Genomic DNA, 24,320 nt, shown 5'->3' on the forward strand with positions numbered 1-24,320 from the left:
TTGACCTTTGCTTCACTCTGACCAGTCATTACCTTCAGCTACTGAAGTCTAGACTGGATTCAAACTAATAAAAATACAAATAGACATCTAGTGTAACTATGATATTAACTGCTTATCATCTTTCAACAGAACTTTTGTTCAAAAATCCTGAACTACAAGAAGAGGCAGCAGCGCCCCCTGCTGGACGAAACATCTGATCTGTGGACTGAGTTTGCAGTTGGTCCTTTGGTTTCATTATTTTCACTATCATAATGTTGCACTGCTCTCACTCAAAGAAAGCCTGCTTGCTTACAAATATCCTCTAATATCCCTTAAAACTGAATTTGTGTATGGAAGTCCATTCCTGCCAAGAAAGAAAAAAAAAAAAAACCCAACAGAAAGTCATAATTTAAACTTTCAAAGTCAAAATTATGAGATATAAAGCCATAACTTCAACTGGATTGATCTCAAGACGACAGCTATTTTAAAGTAGATAAATGATACAAAGAAGTTGCAGACAAAAAATACAAAACTAATTTATTTAAACATTATAAATAACAAGAACAATAAAGATTATTTTTCCATCTACTGAGAGGTAAAATATCCAGAGCAGTCCTCTGAATATCCTTTATGTATTCAGTAAATAATCTGGATATGTGAAAGTCATCAATAATTTACAGAAACAAGAAAAAAGCACCACAAAAACATGACAAATCAACAATAAAACAGGTGACCTATTATGCTTCCTTGAGCAGGTTGGGATAAGTTTATGGGCTGTACAAAACACGTTAATTTAATTGTTTGAACAAAATGATTCTTAATTAATTAGATTTTAGTCTGGTCAGTTCAGTTCTGCCTATTTTGAACTGTTTGGCCTCCTGTTACTTAAAATCCAAATAGGCTGCTGCTGGCCACACCCCCTAACTCAATGTTTACATATGCACATGAAAATGGCTGCAAACAGATGTGCATTTATACAACCTGGGTGTTCTGCTTTGAAAAGCAGAAGTGGAGCCTCCTGTACAACCAACAAGAATGGTGCAAGTGGTTTCTGGATGGTAAGTCAAGAAACAAATACTTGTCTTTTCTAGCAGCCATTGTACAGCGCATACAGAGGAAAAGTCATCTGACCAAATGGACTGCTTAGGTTGCTAGGTAACAGGTTGCTAGGTAACCCGCAGTGCCTGTGGAATGTGACTTAATCTAAGGTTTTTGAAATGGCTCATTTTCCAAGCAAAATACCCACTAACTTTGCTTGAAAATGTTTGTTTTTTTAAAACATCCATTTGGATGGGTTTAAAAAAACCAACAAAAAAACCAGTTGGGCTGTTTCTAGAAGCAGGAGAAACCCAAATTGAAAATAAAAATGTGAATTTTGTATAATAGGCCCCCTTTAAAGAGCGAAATCAGAAGCAGGATAGAGTCTGTTCTGACTACCAGTGAAGATTCACAGATGAAGTCTGGTTTCATCTCTTTGGACCTTCTCAGTAACTGGCGCTCTCTGTCTTATTTTTTATGTCTCTTTGGTCCTTGTGGGTCTCAGAGGATGTTTGAACTTTGAACAGCTGGAATGAATCTAAATTTAAAGACACATTTGAGTACGAACACACTGAATCAGGAATAAGTTCTGTTCGTTCAGTCGCTCAGGTCTCCAGGGTCCCTCCTCCTCAACCTGCCGTCCAATCACCTCCAGCTGCACTTTCTTCTTCTGCCCCTTCTGCTCCGTGTCTTTCTCCTGCTTCTCTGATTGGGCGTACCACGGCTGGGGGGCGGAGCCGTCGCAGGCGCGCCCTCCTCTGCGGAAACCCCCCCTGCCGGCTCTGACCAGCCCCCAGCCCTGCAGGTGAGTCTCGGACGTCCCCTCATGGACGCCCCGGGTCTGGTCCAGCTCCTTGGCGCTGAGCGACGACATCCGGAACCGGCACCGTGTTTCCGAACTTGGAGTAGTCCACGCAGTAGCGGCCGTCTTCCTCGGTGATGATGGAGACGAACCGCCGCCCCCACAGGATCTCCTCGGGGGTGTAGGAGGTGCGAGCCTGCATGCTGATGCCCGTCGTCTCCACCACACCTGGAAGAAGAAAAATATCAGAATCGGTTTGTGGAAACAGAACTATAAATCCCCCAATGCTGCATCAGAACCACGTGGGCCAGGAGTCTGCAACCTTTATAATACAAAGATCCAGTTTGCTCTCAGTGGAGCCACAAATATTACATGCAACGGTATACAGGGCCATTGAAGACATAAAAGAAGTAAGGAGTTAATTTCTGTTTTAAAAAAAGTCAGAAATGTTTTAGAAATGTTGGTAATTTCTGAATTTGAAAAGTTGAAAATGTGTTAGAAAAAAACTCAGAAATTTTGACATTAATTTCAGAAATATTCTAGAAAAGTCATGGAAATTTCTGAGTTAGAAATTTAAGTAAATTTCTAAAAGTCTAAATTTTTCAACTTTCCAAACTCAGAAACATCCAGAAATTTTCTAGAAATTTTCTGAGTTCTCAAAATTTCGGAATTTTTTATGACAATTTTCTAACTTTTCAAGCTGAAAGGCAAAAATTAGCTGGAAAAGCTCTGAGTTTGAGAAGTCGGATGTGTTTGACTTTTAGACGTGTGAAAAGTTGAAAATTTGCTATAGAAAAAACTTAGAAATGTTTAGTTTTATCTTAGAAATTATCTAGAAAACATGGAATTTTTTTTAGTTTGAAAAGTGGAAAATGTAAAACTTTTCAAACTGAAAAAATTTCTAAAAGTTTAACATTTTGGACTTTTCAAACTCAGAAAAATTCAGAAATTTCCAAGTTATTTCTAGAAAATTTCTGAGATTAACTTAAAAATTTCAGATTTTATTTAATTTATTTATTTTCAGAAATTTTACTCTTACATAGTACTGCCCCTTTAAGAGCCATCGTGAAAGAGCCACTTGCAGGCTCGGGAGCCTCAGGTTGTAGATCCCCGGTGTACAACCTGTAGTCAGGTGGAACCAGGTGAGGGCGGGGCCTGACCTTCCAGGATGACGATGATCTCCAGGTCTTCTGCGGCCAGGGAATGGGCGGACAGGTCGTACAGCGGACTCCCTCTCTCGATGGTGTGGCTGATGATCAGAGGAGAAACCAGGAAGATGCCGTTGCTCCTCAGAGGGTTCTCCACCTGGATGTCCAGCTGGCACACCGGGATCACCTCCCCCTCAGACGTCACGGTGCGTCGGATCACCTGCGGGGAAGCAGCGGCGCTTTCGTTAGCATCGTATCCGGTGTTGGTGGTTCCAGAGGAACTGAAGTTTCACCTGCAGCTGCACGGTGGCGGAGATGATCATACTCTTCCTCAGGTCTCCGACTCGTAACATGAAGGTGGGTCGGCCGTTTCGAGTGGCGATGACGGCGTTCCTGGAGAAGATGAGCGTCTCCGCCCTCCGGTTGGCCTGCGCCGTCTTCATGAAGACGCAGCCGAGCATCACGGCGTTGATGATCAGCCCCAGGATGTTCTGGATGATCAGCATGATGATGGCGACGGGACACTCCTCCGTCACCATCCTGCCGCCGAATCCGATGGTCACCTGGAGTCGGAAGGGGAGCGTTACCAAATAAGGGTTAGATTAGAGTCGAATTAGATTAAAATTAGTTACTTTAATTATTAACGTCTGCTAGACCATATTTTAGTGTTGTAGTTCGGCCGCCATCCAGCAGAGGGCGCCGCTGGTCATTCTTAAGTGGAGCCGTTGGAATAGAAACAAAGATGGCGGAGCGATATCAGAAATGTTTTGAAATATAAACACTCGACAAGCTAATTTGTTACCACTTTAATATTCTGATATTCTGCTGAGCTGCATGACGGAGCAGCGACAAGTTCTCATTCAAAAATTACTGATGTGCCGTAAAGGTGAGAACGTGATGGCAGGAAAACAGGCACAACACAGAAAAGTTGTAACATTATGGAAAAATACATGATCTCAAGAAGCAAGGTTGAGTTTGACGGCTGTCATCAGTTAAACTTTATGGAAGCAAAGTTTTAACATTCTTTCAAGAGCGAATACAGACAATACTTGTACATGAACATCTCTCTGTTAACGGGGGATTTAGTGTTTAACATTTTATTCTTTTCATCTTTTTTTCTGTTCAGCAACTTCAGTGTTTCCTGTTTTGTTATTATATTGTGTTACATAATGTGAGAAAACCTACATGTGTCTATTTAGCTAAATACAAATAACTAAAGTTAAAATTCTAGGATATCTTCTTTAAATTCAGCATATTATGAAAAATTAGCCCTTCGTGTTACAGAAAGATGGTCGACCCACTTGATACAAGAAAAATAAGTTCTTAAGAAAGAAAACGTTTCGATCGTTAAGATCAATCAACTTTAGTTTAACTCATTAATATCTTGCAGCAGCAGAGATGTTCACCTGGACTTCGATGGAGAAGAGGAAGGCTGAAGTGAAGGAGTGGATGGCGGTGACGCAGGGCACCGGACCCGTGTCGTCGTCTGGGTCACGGGGCTCCAGGTCTCCATGAGCGAAGGCCAGGAGCCACCAGATCATCGCGAATAGCATCCAGGAGCAGAGGAAGGCCGAGGTGAAGATGAGGAGGGAGTGCTGCCACTTCAGGTCCACCATGGTGGTGAAGACGTCCTGCAGGAAGCGACCCTGTGAGAGAAAACGAGAAAACATCACAACATGGCTGACCTCCGACCCCGCTGAAGGCTCATCTTTCTTCTTCGTCATGTTAGGACCACCTCTGCATCGAGTCCAATCTAGTTGCATCTTTATAACAGAATCTATTATTATCCTGATTTCAGAAATATGCGAACGTTTTTCACCAGAACCGACCCGCATCCCGGGTCCACAGTCTCGAACTAAACAGAAACAGACTCGGCCCGTCTACCTGCTCCCTGATGTTCTTGTGAGCCACGTTGCAGGATCCAGTTTTGGTGATGAAGCGAGCTCGCAGGGACTTGGTGCGGCTGCGGTTCGGCTGGTTCTGGTCCTCGGCCAGCCGGGTCAGCAGGAACCCGTCCGGCAGGAGGCCCTTCCTGGCCAACATGGTGCTACAATAACAGAACAACATGCAATATTTACTTCATCTGATGGGACAAAAGATCTTCGAAAGCAAGTTTTAAAGCTGCTTTTCTTGCACATAAAACATTTTTCTTTTTTCCATTTTATTAAATGTTCAGGTTTGGTTTAATAAGCTGTGTTGCTAAAATAAAACAGAAATAACTCATCACAAGCTGCTCGGTTCTGGATCTCTTTTCCTTTATGACACTAATTAACGTGAACCCAACCTGCAGCGTGTCACTTCCTGAAAGATCGCCATCAGGTTTTATGAGTAAGAACATCCAGAACCAAACCCTCTGACTTCATTAATTACAGTAAACCTGCAACTAAAGATTATCTCAGTAAAGAGGTAAAGAAAGTTTTATATCTGAAATGCAAAATATAAATATTTTTTGTACAGTTTTGACTTAATTACTGCTCTCAGGGTTTTCTTGTTTAATCTAACGGCCATTTTTATTTTAATATCAATTATTTTAATATCTATTATTTTAATATCTAAAGGAACAATCTGATCTCCCTGGCCTGATGCAGGAATAGTAAATAAGGTCACAGAGATCCGCTTTCTGCAGTTAGCGCTTCTTCACAATATTTCTGTGCTGTTGTGTTTCTGTGTTTAGGATCTGATCTCATCCTGCGCTTCGGTTTTCCCAGATTTTCCTGAAAGATCCTGGAAAATCCTGGAAAAATCGCCGATAACGAGGAAACGACGCTCAAGTTAACGCGACTCCTTCACCGGGACACGTCGTTTCACCTTCATCCTCATCCTCATCATCATCATCGGGTAGATAAACATCAGCACCTGCAGACGCGCGCACAGGAGTCCGAGCGCGCGCGCACACGGTTGCGATGTCACGTGGTGTTACCTGTTGAGGTGGGAAGCGGATCAAAGGTGATCGGGGGAAGTTTTCAGGACGTGATCCGCGACACGGACTCCATCATTCCCATCAGGATGTTCTGAGACAGGGAGAACCGAGTTAGGGTGGAACAGGTGAGAACACAGCTTCCGGTTCGACCCTTCAAAATAAGACAGGCATGCAGGGTTTTTTTTAAGGTCAAAAACGGATTTATGCTATTTTTATTTGTAAATGTAAAAATGTAAATTGTATTACCAACTTAATAATAATAATTATTATTATTTTAATTAATTTATTTATAATATATATTATTATTATAATACCTGTTATTATAGGTCACGTTATTTTCTACTTTGTCTTTCACATTTTGACTTCTTTTAAAAAACTATTTTCAATCTTTTATGTGTTCAGTTCTTCAAGACAAGAAAAAAATCATTTTTACAATTTTTCTTCTCACGTCACACACAAGATAAAATCAAAAGCTACTTTTAAACACTTTATATTTTATTCATCATTCCATCCACTTAAATGTTCATACGGCTTTTAAAACGTCTAGTCTGAATTAAACTGTAAAATTAGATTTCCTGCTTTTTAATTGTATGAATATTTTAAACTTGACTTTATTCTGCAGGATCCTGAACAGGTTCATTGTGCAGAGACTTCCTGCTGCCTGCAGGGGGCAGCAGAGCCCAGTTTAGATCCCATAGAAACATTTAAAGTCGTTATTGTCATAATGTTACTGTCTCAGATTATCAGCCTCACCACCGAAGTTTGAACAAATTAACAACTTACAGTTACATGTTCCAGATCAGCCATCATATTATGACCATAAATGTCTAGCAGATTTATTTTTTACCACTAAACTGATATCTTGTGATGGAGAAACAAAAAATATCTTCCCAGTTTACGGACCACAAAGTCAGTAAAGTCAAAAGGTGTGTGCCCAAGGTGGGCTTCACTTATTTTGTCTACCAAAATTCAATAAAAAAAAAGATACATAAAAATCTATAGAATATTCAATCTCTAATTATTATATTAATAATTAGAAATCATAATTAGATCATAATTATTATATTATCATAATTAGAGAGCATTGCTAAAGTTAAATAACCTTAGCAATGCTTCTGACCTAAAAAAAAAGAAAAGAAATTTGTGTACATATATATATATATATATATATATATATATATATATATATATACTGTATATATTTATATACATATATAATTGTAATTCATCTTTCTTTTTAGCCTTGTTCACGTTTCTTCTGGACAAAAATTACAACAATTTGTGTCTATCTGCAAACAGACACAAATATAAACACATCAGAGTATTTGTTTACGATAAATTAAGACTACTTCAAGACTTCCCCCCTATATACACCTTTACTGACTGAGAAGAAAATAAACTGCCCCTCATTCCTTATTTATTAAAGTTAGAATCCTGATCTCAGTTTTTTCTGTCATAATTTGTTTTTATTTACAGTAAAAGACTCCCTCAATTTCCTGAGGGAGTCTTCCCAAGGGATCAATAAAGTACAAGTCTAAGTCTAAGTCATTAGAGTATATAATATAATATAATATAATATAATATAATATAATATAATATAATATAATATAATATAATATAATATAATATGTGTCTGTAACTCCACCCTCTCCAGATTTCGGTCACATGACTTCAGGGAGGTTTGGGCGGAGGTATCGAGCGCTCCTTTCTTCAGCACCAGGAGCAGCAGCAGCTAGCTCTGGTACCTCCATCGGGTGTATTTACGGTTCTGCCCGATGATTCTGCGGCGGTGTCATTAAGTTCTGACACATGCCGGACATCGGAACCTGTCCCAGCTGTCTGTAACCGGACTCTCAGCTCGGCAGGAAGCTCGGATCTGTTTGGTTTGTTGTGTTGTGTTAGCCGGAAAAAAAGCTAACGGACGGTTTAACCAGTTCGGAGCTCTGCCGAACCGAACTGGACCCAACTTGCTGAATGGACCGAAGCTGGAGGAAGCTGGAGGACCCGAACTACACGATGAGCTAACTTGTAGGAAGCGGGCCCGAACACCAGAACGAGTCCCCGCTCTCCCATGATCACCATGGAGCCCACCCTCCAACCGAGCCTGCAGCCGAACCTCCAGGAGAACTCCTACAAGAGTGAGTATCTGCAGCCCCTCTGGCTCCTGTCCTAGCTGATGCACCCGTGACCTTTGACCTCTGACCTACAGTGACGGAGGAGGACGTGAAGAGGCTGATCCACTTCCGGGCCTCCAACGAGGTTCTGTTCACTGGGAAGAGGAATTCGGCTAAGATCGCCTGGAGGTGAGGAGGTCTCAGCATGGTCTGGGCCGAGTCAGGATTGGTTCTGTGGTCCAGGTCAAGGTTTTGTCCTCTGAGTTGGAATTGAAGGCACCAGAGACACACCTGCACTTTTTAAAAAGTTTAATCAGTTTTTTTATTGAAAAAAATTGATTTGGAAAAATTTTCTTTTGCCATGATTTTGTTATTTTTTGTTACTAAAATGAATTGTTGTCATTTTTGTCCTTAAAATACCAAAAATTTCCACTTAACTTTATACTTTGGTTCATCTGATGATGTAATTTTTGTTTTGATCTTTTACTCAGTACTTGAGCAGACTTTTTACCAAAATACTTTTTTACTTTTACTTGAGTAAAACTACGCTTGAAGTCGTACTACTCTTACTGGAGTCTAATTTTTGGAAACTCTGCCCTCATCTGGAAATACATCAGATTAAACCCAGAGACTCCTGCTGTAGAACAAATGAATCCAGAGTTTTGGCCTCGTTTTAAATCATCCCGTTCGACGTCTGCTGCCCGTTTCATCATTCCCCACACATGGAGTCTATAAACTCTCCGTTCTTGGGTTATCTCAGTCTCAGATGTTATCCTCTGTCGCTCCTCAGCACCATCCTGAAGGGTTTGGGTCTGGAGGGGAAGCTGACGGCTGACCAGATCGCCAAGAAATGGGACAACCTGCGGACCAAGTATAAGGTGAGTTCAGGTTACAGAGGGATGATCGGCAATTTATAAACTGTTTTTCACATCAGCACAAACTGCTGTTCAAGATAAAACATAAAATAATTAAAGAGATTGTGAGAGTTAAGCAATTGAAAGAAAAATGCATGAGTGAGATAACTGGGTCTGTAACAATCAGTCGCATTAATCTTGAGAAATCGGTTATTCAAATAATCGTTGACTTATTTAGTTACTGATTAATCTAGATATAACTAGAGTATAAAAGGCTATTTACTGAAAGAACAGCATATTCAGAGTAGTAATTTAACCAAAACTGCAAAAAAAAAATAATTATGGTTTGCATTTAAGATTAAAAAAAAACCTTGGTCTGTAAAAATGTTCTACTCAGAACTCCTAAAGTGGCGTAGTTAAAGTTCACCTGTTTCAAATTCTGTAAAAACAAAACAAATCTCATGTTAATGTTAGAAGACTGTATCTTTTAGCTGCAGATGCCATAAATCATCAATCATTCACTAAAAGGATTCCTTTTTTGTTGCATTTTGGCAATAAAGTGTTTATTTTCTTATTTAAAATATTTGTAATTTTTAATATATTTCTAATATTGTATAAAATAAGCTTAAGTGGTTAAAAGAAAAATCAGAAAATGTGCCAGTTTTTGTTTAATGATTAAATCGTTTAGAATAAAGTAATCTTTAGTTAAAATCCTAATTTATACCAGGAATGCACTGATGTTAAAATTTGGACCGATATCAACATATTATGACCGATAACTGATATTTGTTGATATATGTTTGTACACCGATTAATCATCAGAACAATCAATTAGTAAGATAATTTTTAGTTAGAGCTCTAAAGATAATATATATTGACATTAATAAAGGCAAATTAGATAAATAGATGCATCTGGATTTATTTTAAAACAAAAAGAGCAGCTGTGAAGGAAAGTTGTCCTGTTGACTTTTGGCCACAACCTGAAGACTTTAGGAAAAAACTAACAAATTCAGATTTTTAGCACAAACAGAACAAAACCTAATTTTAAGACAGATAAACTGGACCCGATCAGTCACTGGTATGTGAAAGGACTGATATTTTTAAAGTGAACAGGAAGACATTGTGATTAATATAAAACTGGTTTGTTTCTGGGTCAAACCTGAACGTTACGGTTTGATTTCTTCAGGTAAAACTCGTATAACTTTGGTTGATTTTAGCTAGAAAAAAAGCTGTTTTTTCCTCAACATTTTGTTATTTTTGTGTCACATGTTGAGCTCAACATGTTTAATGTTCAGGGTTCGGTCAGGATAAATGTAGGAAAAGACACTCAGTACCAGACTGCCATTGTTTAAAGGGGGCAGGGAATGCTGTGTCACCACTTCCTTCCTTCCTGTCTCGTATCCTGTGACTTGTCTTTCCTTTCTTTCTTCCTTCCTCTCTCATGTCCTTTTGTCCCTTGTCTTACATTCTTGTTGTCCATTTTCCGTCCATGTGACCTTCATTTCTTCTTTTTTGTCTCTGATTTCTTGCGTCCTACTTCCTTTCCTGCAGTACTTCCCTCTTTCCTGATTTTCTTCTTTCTTTTCTTGTGGCCTTTCCATGTCCGTTCTTTCCCTGTCATCTCTTCCATCTATGAAGATCTGACTCTGAATCCCAAAACCTGTTAACCTGGGTGTGGTTAAGAGGGGAGCAGAAAGGAAGATGCATGTGGTTTCTGTCATTCCCCCAAAATGAGGGATCTAGAGTTTTGATGATAAAATCTGAATAAAATGCCACCACATGTTTTGTACATCACCAGATGTTAAGATTCACAACAAGGTAGCGTAAAAAAACAGCACATCTCATTATTTACCTTATTAGAACAACATGTTACTATATGTTTTATTTTTGATACTAATGGCTTGCCATACAGTCTATGGAGAAAAACTGGAAGTGGAAAAAGTAAGAAATTTGTCTGACCTTGATGAACTCTACTTTCCTTTACTTCCTTCTTTCCTGTCTGTCTTTTTTTCTTTCCTTATTTCTAGTTATGTTTTAAATTTTTCTAATATTTTTGCTTCTGTTTTACTGGATCAAGTGATCAATTTAGATAACTTTTCAAAAACACACACACAGTTAGATATCATCAGCGTAAAAATGGTGAAGGACTTGAATAAAAATACTGAATAATATCGACTAGATGGCAGAATACAGGATGAAAATAGGGAAGTGCCCGGTATTGAGCCATGGGGAACCCCAATAATTTAAATAGTGTTAACAAATGGAGCACTTTTTAGCATTTACAGAGTAATTACTAACAGCAGCTGCTACACTAATAAGGATTTTGATGGGTTCTGTTATCTTTTTGGGTCTTTTTAATCAACTCCCCCAAATATTCCTGCATTAAACCCTCTGCTGTAACAGCTGGATCTCTCACAGAACCAGCCCTGCTGTGAGGACGCAGTCAGACTATAAACCGGCTTTAGCTCATCATTTATTTATCCCTCCTTCAGATGTTTGAGTTCTGTTCGTGTAGCTCAGCGGGACGGGATGTGACCAGGGAATCTGCATAAACACAACACCGAGCTGCAGGGGTTTTTAATAACACAGCAGTGGAGAGGTTCTGGGTTTGCTTCATCTGCTGCTGCAGCCTTTTTAAAGCTCTGATGTTAGCTAAACTTCTGCAGGAGTTCATAAAGAAAAACAGAAATTTAGAGTAATTTCAGTAAAAAATGAGAAAACACTGGTTTTTTTTTTACCATTTCAAAACTTTGGTAAAAATCTCCTACATCTTTCCAGATACCTGGATTATTTAGGGTGCATTCACACCAGTCATGTTTAGTCTGCTTTAACCAACTCTACTTCATTTGTCTAGAAAGTCAGGTTTGTTTGGGGACGCAGTTGAATCAAACAAGCGAACTCTGGTCCACCTAAAAATCTCAGTCTTGGTTTGGATGAAGTGAATTCTGGTGCGGTACGAATCCATATGTGGATGTCAAACTGGAAACCGCTACAAAAGCAGAAAGTTGACTCAAACACAAGGCATTCTGGGTAAATATGACCAAAACAAAAGCGAGAGTGCTGTTAAAATCTGATGCTACTCTAGGTCTGGACAATAAATCAATAACAATTGGACATATATCGATAGATTATATGTCCAATAGAATATTCAGTAATTTCACCGAACGCAGAATCGCACAGCATTCTGGGAAATGAAGGCAGAGGAAAGACTTTAGCTGCTCAACCTTTCATGGCTAGCTAAGATAGATTTGTGGAATCAACTGACTCACTCACTCTATTGTTACCTAGCAACTCTCTCACTCTGGTTACCTAGCAACTCTCTCACTCTTTGGTTACCTAGCAACAGCCTGTTGAGTAACTTGTGCAGCAGCAGTTTCAGGTTTCACCACTGTGCCTCAAAACTACTTAAAAATAAAAGAAACAAAGGCGTGGAGTGAAAACTGTGGATAAAACAGGAAAGCTCATGCCATCAGTTTGGCAATATTTCAGAAATTTAAAACAAAAAACAAATCAATAATTATCAGTATCGACTGACATGAAACGCTTACGTCATGATGCGTTTTTCAGCCGTATCATCCAAACCTACTCCACTCTGTTTTTGTTTACATTTCGTGAAGAAGGAAGTTTCTCTCAGTGTCTTCTTCAGACGTCTGTGTCGTTTCCTTCAGTGGTTCTTTGTGCAGCGCCCCCACAGGCGAGGAGGAGAACAGGTTTTTCAATTAGTTCGGATTGTTTGACCCAGTGCAATGAGAAAGAGAATTACAGCAGCTGAAAATGTAGCAAATGTTGCAATTTTGGTTCCCAATCAGGTGTGAAAAACCCCCTTACCGCTTCTACCAGTTACTGCAGTTTCTCGTCTGAGCCTGCAGGGGTCACTGTGTTCCTCTTTCAGGACCTGAAACAGCCTTACCAGGGCCAGGAGCATCTTGGGGTCGTGGTGGAGTCTTGGCCCTGGTTCCACATCATGGACGAAGCGATGCAGGGCCGCCTGTTTAACAGCAGCCTGGTTCTGAGTCCGGACAGTCCCTGCAACGCAGCCCACCCCCCCGACTGCCAGCCCTGCCAGAACCAGGAGAACACGGACATCCTGGAGTTCCTCATCAAGACAGGAGATGGACGAGACGGTGACGGGCGAGCCGGTGGAGGAAGACGAGCCGGTCCACGCCGAGGCCCTGCCCACTGGCGGCGTTCCCATGGGATGGCGGAGGATGACAGAGTGCACGTATAAAAGTAGGTGAACCTTCCTGAGATCATTATAGTAACACATCAACATAATGATTTGGAAAAAAAATACTTTTATGAGTTATTTTACTATGAAGTATTGCTACTCTTACTTGAGTAAAATTTCTCCACCCACTGTGAGTAACTTAAATGACAACGTTTGTTTTAGCCAAAATTCAGACAGACACACAAACCTGCAGTTTTTGTTAAAGTTTTATATTGAAAGAAACTAATTTGGAAAAATATTTCTTTTGCTTGATTTTGTTACAAACATCTTTCAGGGATGAAAATCTAACAGTAACACAGAAATGAACTTGACTCTTTAGCTGGACTAACATTCACCATAAAATTGTGAAAATTGGAATTGCAAAAATAAAATTACTGAATAGAAACACGCCACCAGTTTTGACAAAAGGTTTTTGCACCAGGATGAGGTGGTTTTTTTGGCTGTATTAAAATTTTGTGAATTTAACAAAATTGCAATGGAAACACTTTGAATCAGTCATGTGACGAACAACCGGATGTGACAGGAACTGGTTGGAAGATGATAGTGCAGCATGTTTTGTTTTTTAGTGACTTATCACATGAACAAACTTATTCATGTGTGATTTTAATTGCGTTTCTTACTAACTGGACATAGAATTGTGAATTGTGTTTTGTGGACATTAGCATATCGTGATAGTTTTGTGCACATTTGTAATGGAAACCCAGCTAGTGATTTTATTATTTTCACCTTGTGCTTCTGTTTCTAACCCGATTTTTCTGCCCAACAGTGACCGAGGCAGAAACCGAGAGGATGATCAAACTTCGAGCTGCAAACGAAGCGCTGTTCACGGGGAGAAAACACTCGGCCAAGCCAGCCTGGAGGTGAGATTCCCTCACTTTAAATTATAACTTTTTCAGCCTAAGTTAGAAACGTTGCCTTTGTTTTCCTCAGAGCCATCCTGTTCGAGCTCGGCCTGCAGGGGCGGCTGACCACAGAGCAGCTGGCCAAGAAGTGGGACAACCTGAAGAGGAGGTATAAGGTACATAAACCGCCTGAACCCCCAGAGCCTCCTGCAGCGATGCTGTAGGGAGAGAAATCTGCCCCAATATTACTGCAAGCAAAGAACATGTTCCAAAAATAAAAACTAGGAATCTACCAATATGGAAATATTTAACATTGCTGTTAGAGTCGGTAACAGTTACTTACTGTCACATGACAGCAAATATGTGACAGCCTCCTTCACTTCCCCCACAGAAGCAAACGGAAACAAGATGGAAATAAATACTGGTTGCTAATATTAGAACAGTTTTATTTACCAAACTGACACAAATATGTAAAAAAAAAAAAGACAAATCCTGATATTGTACATTAAATGAATAAAAATAAAATGATTTCCAAACTGCATCATTGAAACTTTACAACATGTATGCAGTAGTTGATCTACTTTTTTGTAGTTTGCTATATTTATGGAGGGTTTTTTTTTTCAAATTGTTTTTCAAATTTTAATTTTTTTCAGATTTACTTTTTGCAAAAAAAAATTCTGATTTATTTATCTACTTATTTTACTGAATTTTATTTTTCTCCAAAAAATATAGAACAAATTTAACAAATTGCATTTTTGTCAATAATACTGGAACAAATTTCTCTCCATACAGTGAAGGCATCGAGGTGCCTGTGAGCGATCCAAAACACTTTGTCTGGCTTTTTACAACGTCTTTAAATTTGTGATATAAATGGTTCACGGGGCAGGAAAAGCTTTACAGCACCAGCTGTTAATTAGAGCCTTACGGTGCATTCAGCCCTGTTTGGTCCACTTTAAGTCGAACTCTGGTTCATTTGTCTAGAAAGTTCAGTTCGTTTTGTGAGGTGTGATCGAGCAATTGAACTCCAAAAAAGAAAACTCTGGCCCGTCTACAAACCTTGTTCTTTGTTCGGTTAAAGTGAGCTCTGGTGCGGTTCAAATGCTTATGTGAATCCAAGCAGACTGGAGACCGCTCCAAAAGCTGGAAGCAGACTATAGTGCAGGGCATTCTGGGTAAATACAACCAAAACAAACATGAGAATTTAACCCTAGCAGGAGAAATGATTTGTGGTCTTTAACCAAAGACAAAAGACAAATCATACAACTGTTAAATTTTTGTTTACATTTTGTGAAGAAGGAAGTGTCTTCTTTTGAGGTTTTTGTGTTGTTTGATTCAGTAGTTGTTGGTGTAGCGCCCCCTCAGGCAAGGAGAGGAACAGTTTTTTCAAAAGACTTGGTTCATTTGACTCAGTGCAATGTGAAAGTGAACTGCAGCAGCTGAAAATGTAACAAATGTTAGAATTTTGGTCCCCAATCTAACGGAATCTACCAGACCATCAGGTGTGAAAACTTCCTTAAACGATGGTGATGAGGATCTGTGTGCGTCTCCTCCAGGAGCTGAAGTTTCCGTCCCGCGGTGTGGAGGCCAACCCAAGCTCCTGGCCCTGGTTCTACCGGATGAACGACGCCATGGAGGGCCGAATGGCCAACGCCGCGCCCATCCTCGCTCCCATCGTGGAGGACGGAGACGAGGAGTGCGAGACTCTCTTGCCGACGCCAAAGAAACGAGCGCGGCGAAGCCGGGGCGGGATGGCCGAGTTCCTGACGGAGTCTGAGATGGATCTGTTGGTCGATAACGAAGAGAAGATCGGATCATCGGCTCTGGGAGATCTACATCGGAACACAGAGTTCACCTACAAATGTAAGAGACCGGAAACAGGAGGGGGTTGTTGTTGGGTTGTGGATGAGTTCACTCAGATTAATGTCCCGGTGAAACTGGAAATGTCCACAGTAACAGAAGACGACACGAGGCGACTGATTGAGCTGCGAGCTGCTAATGAGGTTCTGTTCACTGGCAGGAGGAACACGGCGAAACCTGCCTGGAGGTCAGGAATGTCAACACTTACACTAACATCACTGACGGAGACCAGGGGTCCCATCACTAATATAACAGGATTATTTTATTACGTTGTGTTCAATTGATTTAATTGTGACATTTAATTGACCATCCTTCCTGTATGGCGAGAATGTGGGAAAATATTTTAATACAACTGAAATAAAGAACCATTTTGTTGGTAAATCAATTAAACATAATATCAATAATCCTATTTTATTAGTAACAGAGCCCTGGTCTCCATCACAATCACAGTTGAAGCACCTTTAATATTCATGATTCCAGCTAAGCTTCCTGTTTAAAAAGGTTCTGGTTCTGATTCAGGGGGATTGTGAAGGAGATGGGTCTGACTGGGAGGATAACTCCAGACCAGGTGGCCAAGAAATGGGACAACCTGAAGACTAAATTCAAGGTTTGTTCTAAAGTATCGACTGTTTTACTGTGAAAAATGTCTTTTTTTCTCTCTCAAATTCACAACAAACTTCATAAAGTTAGTAAATTTATTTATCTGACAGAAATTAACAATTAAAACCTGATTAAAAATCTCAAGGAAAAACTAAATAGGACAGATAATTAAGGCTGAAATGATTAATTGTGACAAATCGATTATTTAAATAATTTAGTTATCGATTAATCGTTAACTGAAGCACAGAGACTTAAAAAAGATTATATGTTGAAAAAACGATACGGTATATTTAGAACAGTAATTGGGATAATTGGGGAAATTATTTCTGTCATTTGTAATTTCTTTTTTTAGAAAAATAAAGCGAGGAACAATTGATTCAAATTGGATCTAGTACAGAAAAATATTAAATGTTATTTTTAAACCATAATGCCTGACGTATCCTGCACTGCAAAAACATAAAATCTTAACAATTAATTCTTGTCTAATATATAGTACAAATATCTTAGTATACTTGAAATACGACAAAACTAACTTACAAGTAACTTTTCAGAAAGATATAGGAACTTGTTTTAAGTAAATAATTCCTTAATATTGAAAAGTTCTAGTTTCACTAGCAGATCATTTCATTAATAACAAAACATTTTTCCCATGTTATAAGTGAAAATAATCTAGTACTTTTTCACCAATATAAAGCAATTATTAAGCCCAAACAAGCTCTTATCTGTTGCTGAGAAGTTACTTGTTAGTTTTGTCTTATTTCAAGTGAAATAAGATATTTGTGCTAGAAACTAGACCAAAATTACTTTAATATTTTGCAGTTTATACAGTGTGATTCTTATAATTACTCCCAGATTCTCTGGAAACTGTTGCGAAGGTCATTCAATTATAAACTATGTAAATTTATCAGAATAAATCCGTCTTTTTAGTGCTGCTGGTTCTGAATCTTGTGTCCTGCCTGTGAAGGACCTCAAGTTTCCTCCTCGCGGTATGGAGGCCCAGACCAACCCGGCCTCCTGGCCCTGGTTCCAGTTGATGAGCGACGCTCTGGAGGGCCGGCTGGCAATAAAGCCCCCAGAGTGACGCCGGTGTGGACCAGCGAGGAGGACGCCGTGTTCGGGTCGTCCCCGCCCCCCGACTGTCTGATGGGGGAGCGGAGCGGCATGTCGGAGCTGGACGGCATGGTGGGCGGAGACCACGGCGAGGCCGACGCCACCGTCACCTACATCGACGCCAGCGGAGAGGAGTGCGCCACGCCGTCAGAGCTCTCCTACAAAAGTACGTACAAGTACTTTCCTGGTTCACACTCTATGATTTTCTTCATCTTTGTGTCTTTACTATTAATCAATAAGCCTGTCATGATAACACGTTTTGTTGTCCCAGAAATTATTGTGATAAATATAATAATATTGTTGTTTTGAAGTCAGTTTTAAGTAATTTAATGATAATGGAATAATAATGCAAGAACACATTCTCAGAGATCATTAAACTTTAAATTTTAATGAACATTTAACACTGGAACTGGAAGACATTTTAATTACCCATTATATATCAACAAAACAACAGAAACAACAAATAAATGATTTATGAAGTTGCTGTAAACAAATTTGACTTTCAAACAAAAGACTTGTTCAGACCAAAACATCAGATTGAAAACATTTGTCCTACAGTTTTAGAGAGACAGGAGAAAAACTATAAATCATGCAAATGGAAATTGAGCTTGTTTTAATTGATCATTCTATTAATCGATTACTTTATCTTGTATGTACGTTACACAACTTTACATAGCTCCTATTAAGGTAACCTAAAGAGCACGTATTTTGCAAAAATGTAATAATTTCTGCTCATTTTAAAATATTCTTTTGTTAAGAATGAAATAATTTTATATGTAAATTGCACAGTACCACATTGCATCAACAGGTGGCGCAAATGTTTAATTTATTACTATTAATCTGAACTAAAAAAAGATATTCTTAGTCAAAATCAACAATTAATATTTAGCTTAAAATCATATTCATGTTGGAATAGTTTAGCAGGAAGTCAGGACTTAATTATTTCATAAACTGGCCAATGTTCCGGTTTATCTTGGTCCGGTTTGTTTTGGATTTCTTATTAACACTAAAACTAACTGAGGTCAGATCAGTCTACATGCAAAACCCCTAGGATGGAGCTGCAGGAAACGTTTCCTCTGCTGTAATGATGTGGACACAAGCTGCTTATCTGATCTGAACTCATCCTGAATCCGTCTCATCTGTTTGTTCAGGAAGAAGGAAAATATGGGTCGCTGCTTCAGAACCTCCAAAATACGGGACAGATCCAGCACAACGCCAGGCTTAACAGCATGATAATGTGTTATCGTGATGTCAATGCACAATACTTTTTATTTCACCAACATTTGAGATGAATCCACCTAAACAAGATTTAATTTGATTCTGCTCTGAATGTGAGTGAATGTAAGTAGTTACTGCCCATCTCTGGCCATTTCCATCTGACATGACAGATTAAAAAGAGGAATTTAATCAACATAATATTTTTATTTATCTCTTATTACTTACATCTTTCCAGCTGATGTCTTTAAAGCAAGATCGCAACCTCAAGAAGAGTGTAAATAATGTCTTTAAAACTAATCCAATAGCAACTTGCATTTTTATTCTAAAGCACATTACTTATTTATCATTAAGTTTTGTTTAAACAGCTGCTTTAAATCGTTCTCACCTCCATGTCCAGTTAAAAACTCCTGGCATAAACTATAAAAAGCTAGAATCACTGAGAGTTTTCTTTTGTTCCCGTTACTTTTTATAGTTGCAGAGTCTCCGGTTCTTTGTACATTTATCCATGCAAGTCTATAAAATACATTTTTCGACGTAGCTGCGACTTTTGACCGGAAGAATCGATTACAGACGAAGCACAGTTGCGCCACGCTTTCTACGTCGACATAATATTTTTATCTAGATGTAAGTCAGTAAGGAGAGGAGTGCCATCTAGTGTCTGTGAATACAAATTGCAGGCTAAAGTCAACATCCGGGCTATACGCGACCTTTGGCAACGGTATCAGTGATTCAGGGGGAAAACGAACCAAACTTACCAGAGGTCAAACAGCGAGTAATTTCCAGGAACACGTGACTGCAGCGGCTCTCTGTTGCGTCTGCTTCCCAGTGAGCGACCAGGACACCAGAAGGATGATCAAACTCCGAGCTTCCAACGAGGTGCTCTTCACCGGGAGGAGGAACGCTGCCAAAGCTGCCTGGAGGTGAGGCGGAGATGCTTTCTTTTGCAAAAAAAAATTAATGAGTAGTGGTTCGTTAGATTAAAACTGGTTCCAGTCGGTTAGCTAAAAACTTAAAACTTTTAGTGTTATAGTTTCGTCGCCATCCAGCAGAGGGCGCAGTTGGTCATCGTTAATAACCGGAGCCGTTGATACAAAAACAAAGATGGCGGAGGTTTCCAGAATGGGGAAAGAGAAGCGATCCAAACGGTGTCCGGTTTGGGATGCAAAATGCACTTTGCGCGATGATAGAAAAGCCGTGGGTATAACGCAGAAAATAAAATAATATAAAAAACATAAGATTTTGATTTTGATGGCTGTCTGAGTTGATTTACTTCATGGAGTGAAGTTTTGACATTCCTTTCAAAGCGGTATTTCTGTATAAGTATCTCTCTTTTCATGGGTATTTAAGTTTTTCATACGTTTAATTTTTTTATCTTTTATATTTTTAGTCATCACCAAAAAGGTTCTTGTTTTTGTTATATATTCTTAAATATGTCTGTTTAATAATGTGAGAAAAACAAATTTTTTTCTGTTTATTCAGTCGGTATTTAATACAGCTGACACAAAAATGTCTCATTCAGCATATTATAAAAAAAAAAATAGCCCTTTATGTGATGGATAGGACGGTTGGCCCTGTTGAAACAAGCTAAAACTCAGGAAGATCAGCCAACTTTAGATTAACTTATCAATGGATAACTTGCATCCGTAGTTGATGATGATGTTATGACCTGCTTCCTCAGAGCCATCTTGAAGGAGCTCAGCCTGCAGGGAAAAGTTTCCACCTACCAGATGGCAAAGAAGTGGGACAATCTGAAGAGGAGGTACAAGGTGAGACATTCCCACCATCCTATCACAGGGAATGGTGAGGCTTAGTCCACACGTAGCTGGATATCTCTGAAAATTAATACATTTTTATGTATTTTGGCATTTAATCCACATGAAAAATGACCTTTTTTTATCACTAAAAGTGATTATTTATAGAGACTCAACTTAAAAAAAACACCAACATATCCACCTACTGGCTTTTACAAGATTCCCAGTCAACATTGTCTTGTGTTTTATTAACTTTAGGAGTTCTGGTTAGAACATATTTACAAACTAAGAAGTTTATTTAATCTTAAATGCAAAATGTATATATTTTTGTGCATTTAGTTATTTATTGTTTGAGTGCAGTTCCTTCAGCAAATGGCCTTCTGTAGAGTTTGTTTTCTCCAGTTTTTGACTATTCAATTACTAAATTAGTTGATCATTAATTCAATAATCATGATTTACTCAATTAATCATTTCAACCCTATTTCTGTTGTGAGTCAGGTCCCTAAGAAAGCAGTATTCTGGAAAGTCAACTTTTTTTAAGCTTTACATCATGTTATAATGTTATTCCCTCATCAAAACAGACCTGGAGTGTTGCTTTGAATCTTTCATGCATGTTTGAGAAATGCTTTAATTTCCATGACAACCATTCAGCTGTACAAAATGCCGGAGTGGACCTAGCCCTGCCTACGAGACACGGCTCCTCCTCAGAGCTGCAGTTTACAAGCGCCCAAAGTCCTTGCAACTCCCTCACTGAGCTCCTTCAGACTAGCCAGCAGCAATTAGCAAACACCTGATAGAACTGAGCATCTGCTGAGCTCATTACAGGAGCTACTTCTCAGTGAAACGCTGGTAGAAACGTTGTTAAAGGGTTAATAGAGGAGCCATGTTGCGATGACTTCCTGAAGGAGGAGTTTCAGAAAGAGCAGGAGTTTTTAAAGAGACAGAGGCACAATTTTAAAACGTTAAGATGTGCAGTCCTATCTGATAGTGTTTTTATAACAACTGACGGTAACATAGTTACTTAATTATGCTATAAAATGGGACTATGTGCCACACAATACTGCCTCTTTAAATTTAATTCATAATGGTCTTGAACTAAATTTGGTGAAAGCTGCAGAAACCGTGTCCCACCTTCTGTTCAGGACCTGAAGTATCCTCCCGTTGGGATGGAGAGTGCTGCTGACAGCGCCTCCTCCTGGCCGTGGTTCCACCTGATGAACGATGCCATGGAAGGGGCGTCTGGCCGGTAGCGCCCCCCTCCTCACGCCTCTAACTCAGGATGACTGACCAGCATCCAGACCCCGCCCCCAGACACAAGCTCCGCCTCCCTCCTGCTGCAGCAGCCGTCCTCCTCCACGGACTTCCAGGAGCCGTGCGGCGGGACGCTGGGAGGACTGGAGCGGGAGTGGGAGGCGGTGGAGCGGGAGCGAGCGTCGTTGGAGCGGGAGCGGGAGACGGTGGAACGGGACCGGGCGGCGGTGCAGGTGGAGCGGCTGTGGTTGGACCGGGAGCGGGCGGCCGTGGAGCAGGACCGTGCCCTGGTGGAGCAGGAGAGGGCGGCGCTGGTCCGGGACAGGGAGGCGCTGAACCAGCGGGCCCTGATGATGAACCCTGTGGGACACCTGAACAGCCTGATGTAGGCGGGACGATGTGGAGACGCAGAGCGTCATCCTGCTGTGGATCCAGACTGATGCTGCTGGAGGAAAAAAGGCTGGTCCTGGCTCAGGTTCAGATCCTGGTTCTGCAGGTCCACCGGGTTTATCAGGGAGTTATTGTCTCCTTCTTTACTGCTCATCATCTCGGAGTCAAACCGACTCAAATCACAAAATCTTACCAAGTACTTTTGGTCTACGTTTCTAGTACAAATATCTTAGTTTACTTAAAATAAGACAAAGATAACTGAAAGGAAACATTTCAGCAAGATATATGACAGAGGTGTCCAAACATTTTACAAAATGGGCCTGAATCCTAAAGTTCAAAGTACTCAGGGGCCGTACTGTCCTTCTAATTTAAATAAAAAATAATGCTGTTATGAATTAAAGAAATGTTTTTATGTTCTCAATACAACAGCATATTAGAGCCATTGTAAATAGAAGAAAAGTAGTAAATTTTCACCAAAAAACTAAACTAGATTAATCTCAGAATTCTTTTTTCTTTTTTTTGAAAAAAACATGGAAATTTCTGAATTTCAAATGTTGAAAAATTTTGAGTGATTAATTGGAATAATTTGAATAATTTGAGTGAAACTATTCCAGGGCACAAACTTTACGCATCCCTGATATAGTAGCTTGTTTTAGGTCAGTAATTATTTAATATTGATTTTAAAAAGTTATAGTTCCAGTAGCAGATTATTCCACTTTGTTATTCAGTGTTATACAGGAAAAGGTTCACTTTGTCAATATGAAGGAATTATCAACTTAAAAGAAGCTCCTATAAATCTCCGAAGTTACTTGTAAGTTAGTTTTGTTTTATTTCAAGTCTACTACAATATTTGCACTAGAAACTAGACAAAAATACTTAGTAAGATTTTGTATTTTTAGTGTTTTTATTACTTTTTTAAAATTTAAGACAGCTTTCCTCCTGGTAAGAAACTGCGTAATCGGGTGAAACGGCGGCCTCTTTGGGTGAACTCTGGAACTGAATCCTCATCCAGTCACATCTGCAGCGACTGTGTGAGTCCATCACTGGTTAAAAGAAATAAGTTTGTTTTATTTTTATAATCTCTGACGTTCTGCTCTGTAATTTATGACCCGAGTTGAAGAAGAAGAAGAAGAAGAAGAAGAAGAGAGATGCAGCAGTTTCCGTCCTGAAGTGCTTTCACAGAAGCAGCGCCCCCTGCTGCTGGAACAGACATTTTAAAAACGTTTGAATGTTTTACACCGTGTTGTAAAAACTGCCTTTTAATTTTCTGTCCTGACATTTGTCTGTTCATGTGTCAAGTTTCTGTGGAGGATTAAAACTCTGAGTCTTTATCGATTTGATAATATGATCACTGTCGTCCACTTTCTCTTATTTGGTTTCTTATGAATTTGATCAGGTTACTGAATAAAATCGAGCAGAATTTTACATTTAAACAATGCAATAAGCCTTTTAACTATCTATCTAATGTAGTTTGTGCAAAGTCAAGAATTTTGTGTTCGTCGGGCCCCAAAGCCGTAGCCCAGGGCCCCACATCCTTCTAAATCCGGCCCTGCATACCGAGTAGGGCTGAAACAAATAGTAGTGATGAATCAATTATTGAAATAATCATCAACTAATTTAGTAATCAATTAATTGTGGAGTATAAAGACTAAAGGCCAATTGGTGAACAAAACTTAAGAGCAGTATTAAGTATTAAGAGACCTATTAATCTATTAGGACCTTTAAGAATAGATGAGAGCAAAAATGTATTTAACATGTATAAGTAATACGTTCCATAATAAAGTAAACAACATTTTTAAACAAAAATATTTTATGAAATTCACAATAAATCCAGATTAGTTTATAAATTTTGTACACAAAGTAATAAAACACATAAAAGTATAAATAATTATAGGATATTGAAGTAACCACTGAGAGAAAAGATTGAAGATTAGTTTCCTTTCAACTCACTACAGTAACATTCCTATAGTGAAAGTCAGTGTGAAAGTTCATAAATCAGCAGCTGAGTGCCAGGAAACACTGAGTGTCATCAGCATACAGTATTCACAAAGGTAAAGTCTGTTTCTCCTGAAGGTGTTTCACAAAGGCTGCATGTAGGTATCAAAAAAGACAAGGGATCTAAAACTGAGCCTTGTGGAACACCGTATTTAAATGATTATCGGTGCTTACAGAAACAAACCTCTTTTAAGCAGGAAATATCAGGATGTTTTAAGTAAAC

At 39.3% G+C, this 24,320-nt stretch overlaps 2 protein-coding genes across 2 annotated transcripts; one reads left to right on the forward strand and one right to left on the reverse strand.

Moving 5' to 3' along the window:
- Positions 1 to 490: 490 nt before the first annotated feature.
- Positions 491 to 6,031, reverse strand: kcnj11l (potassium inwardly rectifying channel subfamily J member 11, like). The gene is given in 8 exon segments (XM_032581415.1): positions 491 to 1,638; positions 1,640 to 1,894; positions 1,896 to 2,047; positions 2,980 to 3,187; positions 3,261 to 3,530; positions 4,374 to 4,613; positions 4,852 to 5,014; positions 5,888 to 6,031. Coding segments are annotated over 7 exon segments (1,308 nt in total). The 5' UTR covers positions 5,011 to 5,014; positions 5,888 to 6,031; the 3' UTR covers positions 491 to 1,614.
- A 6,815-nt stretch (positions 6,032 to 12,846) lies between these two features.
- Positions 12,847 to 18,908, forward strand: LOC116731617 (uncharacterized). Its single transcript, XM_032581433.1, has 8 exons — positions 12,847 to 13,085; positions 13,850 to 13,943; positions 14,014 to 14,101; positions 15,479 to 15,785; positions 15,876 to 15,969; positions 16,302 to 16,389; positions 17,347 to 17,658; positions 18,644 to 18,908. The coding sequence occupies exons 1-7, from the start codon at positions 12,968 to 12,970 to the stop codon at positions 17,461 to 17,463; spliced, it is 906 nt and encodes a 301-aa protein (XP_032437324.1). The 5' UTR covers positions 12,847 to 12,967; the 3' UTR covers positions 17,464 to 17,658; positions 18,644 to 18,908.
- Positions 18,909 to 24,320: the final 5,412 nt, after the last annotated feature.

Source organism: Xiphophorus hellerii, chromosome 2 (genome assembly GCF_003331165.1).
Source record: "Xiphophorus hellerii strain 12219 chromosome 2, Xiphophorus_hellerii-4.1, whole genome shotgun sequence".
Taxonomy (NCBI): domain Eukaryota; kingdom Metazoa; phylum Chordata; class Actinopteri; order Cyprinodontiformes; family Poeciliidae; genus Xiphophorus; species Xiphophorus hellerii.

Excerpts from the sequence above, each read along its gene's own strand:
- LOC116731617 (XM_032581433.1), top strand. The coding sequence starts at position 12,968 with ATGGACGAGACGGTGACGGGCGAGCCGGTGGAGGAAGACGAGCCGGTC. Across the intron at positions 13,944-14,013 it reads TCGGCCAAGCCAGCCTGGAG|AGCCATCCTGTTCGAGCTCG; the intron begins GTGAGATTCCCT and ends TGTTTTCCTCAG. Across the intron at positions 14,102-15,478 it reads ACCTGAAGAGGAGGTATAAG|GAGCTGAAGTTTCCGTCCCG; the intron begins GTACATAAACCG and ends CGTCTCCTCCAG.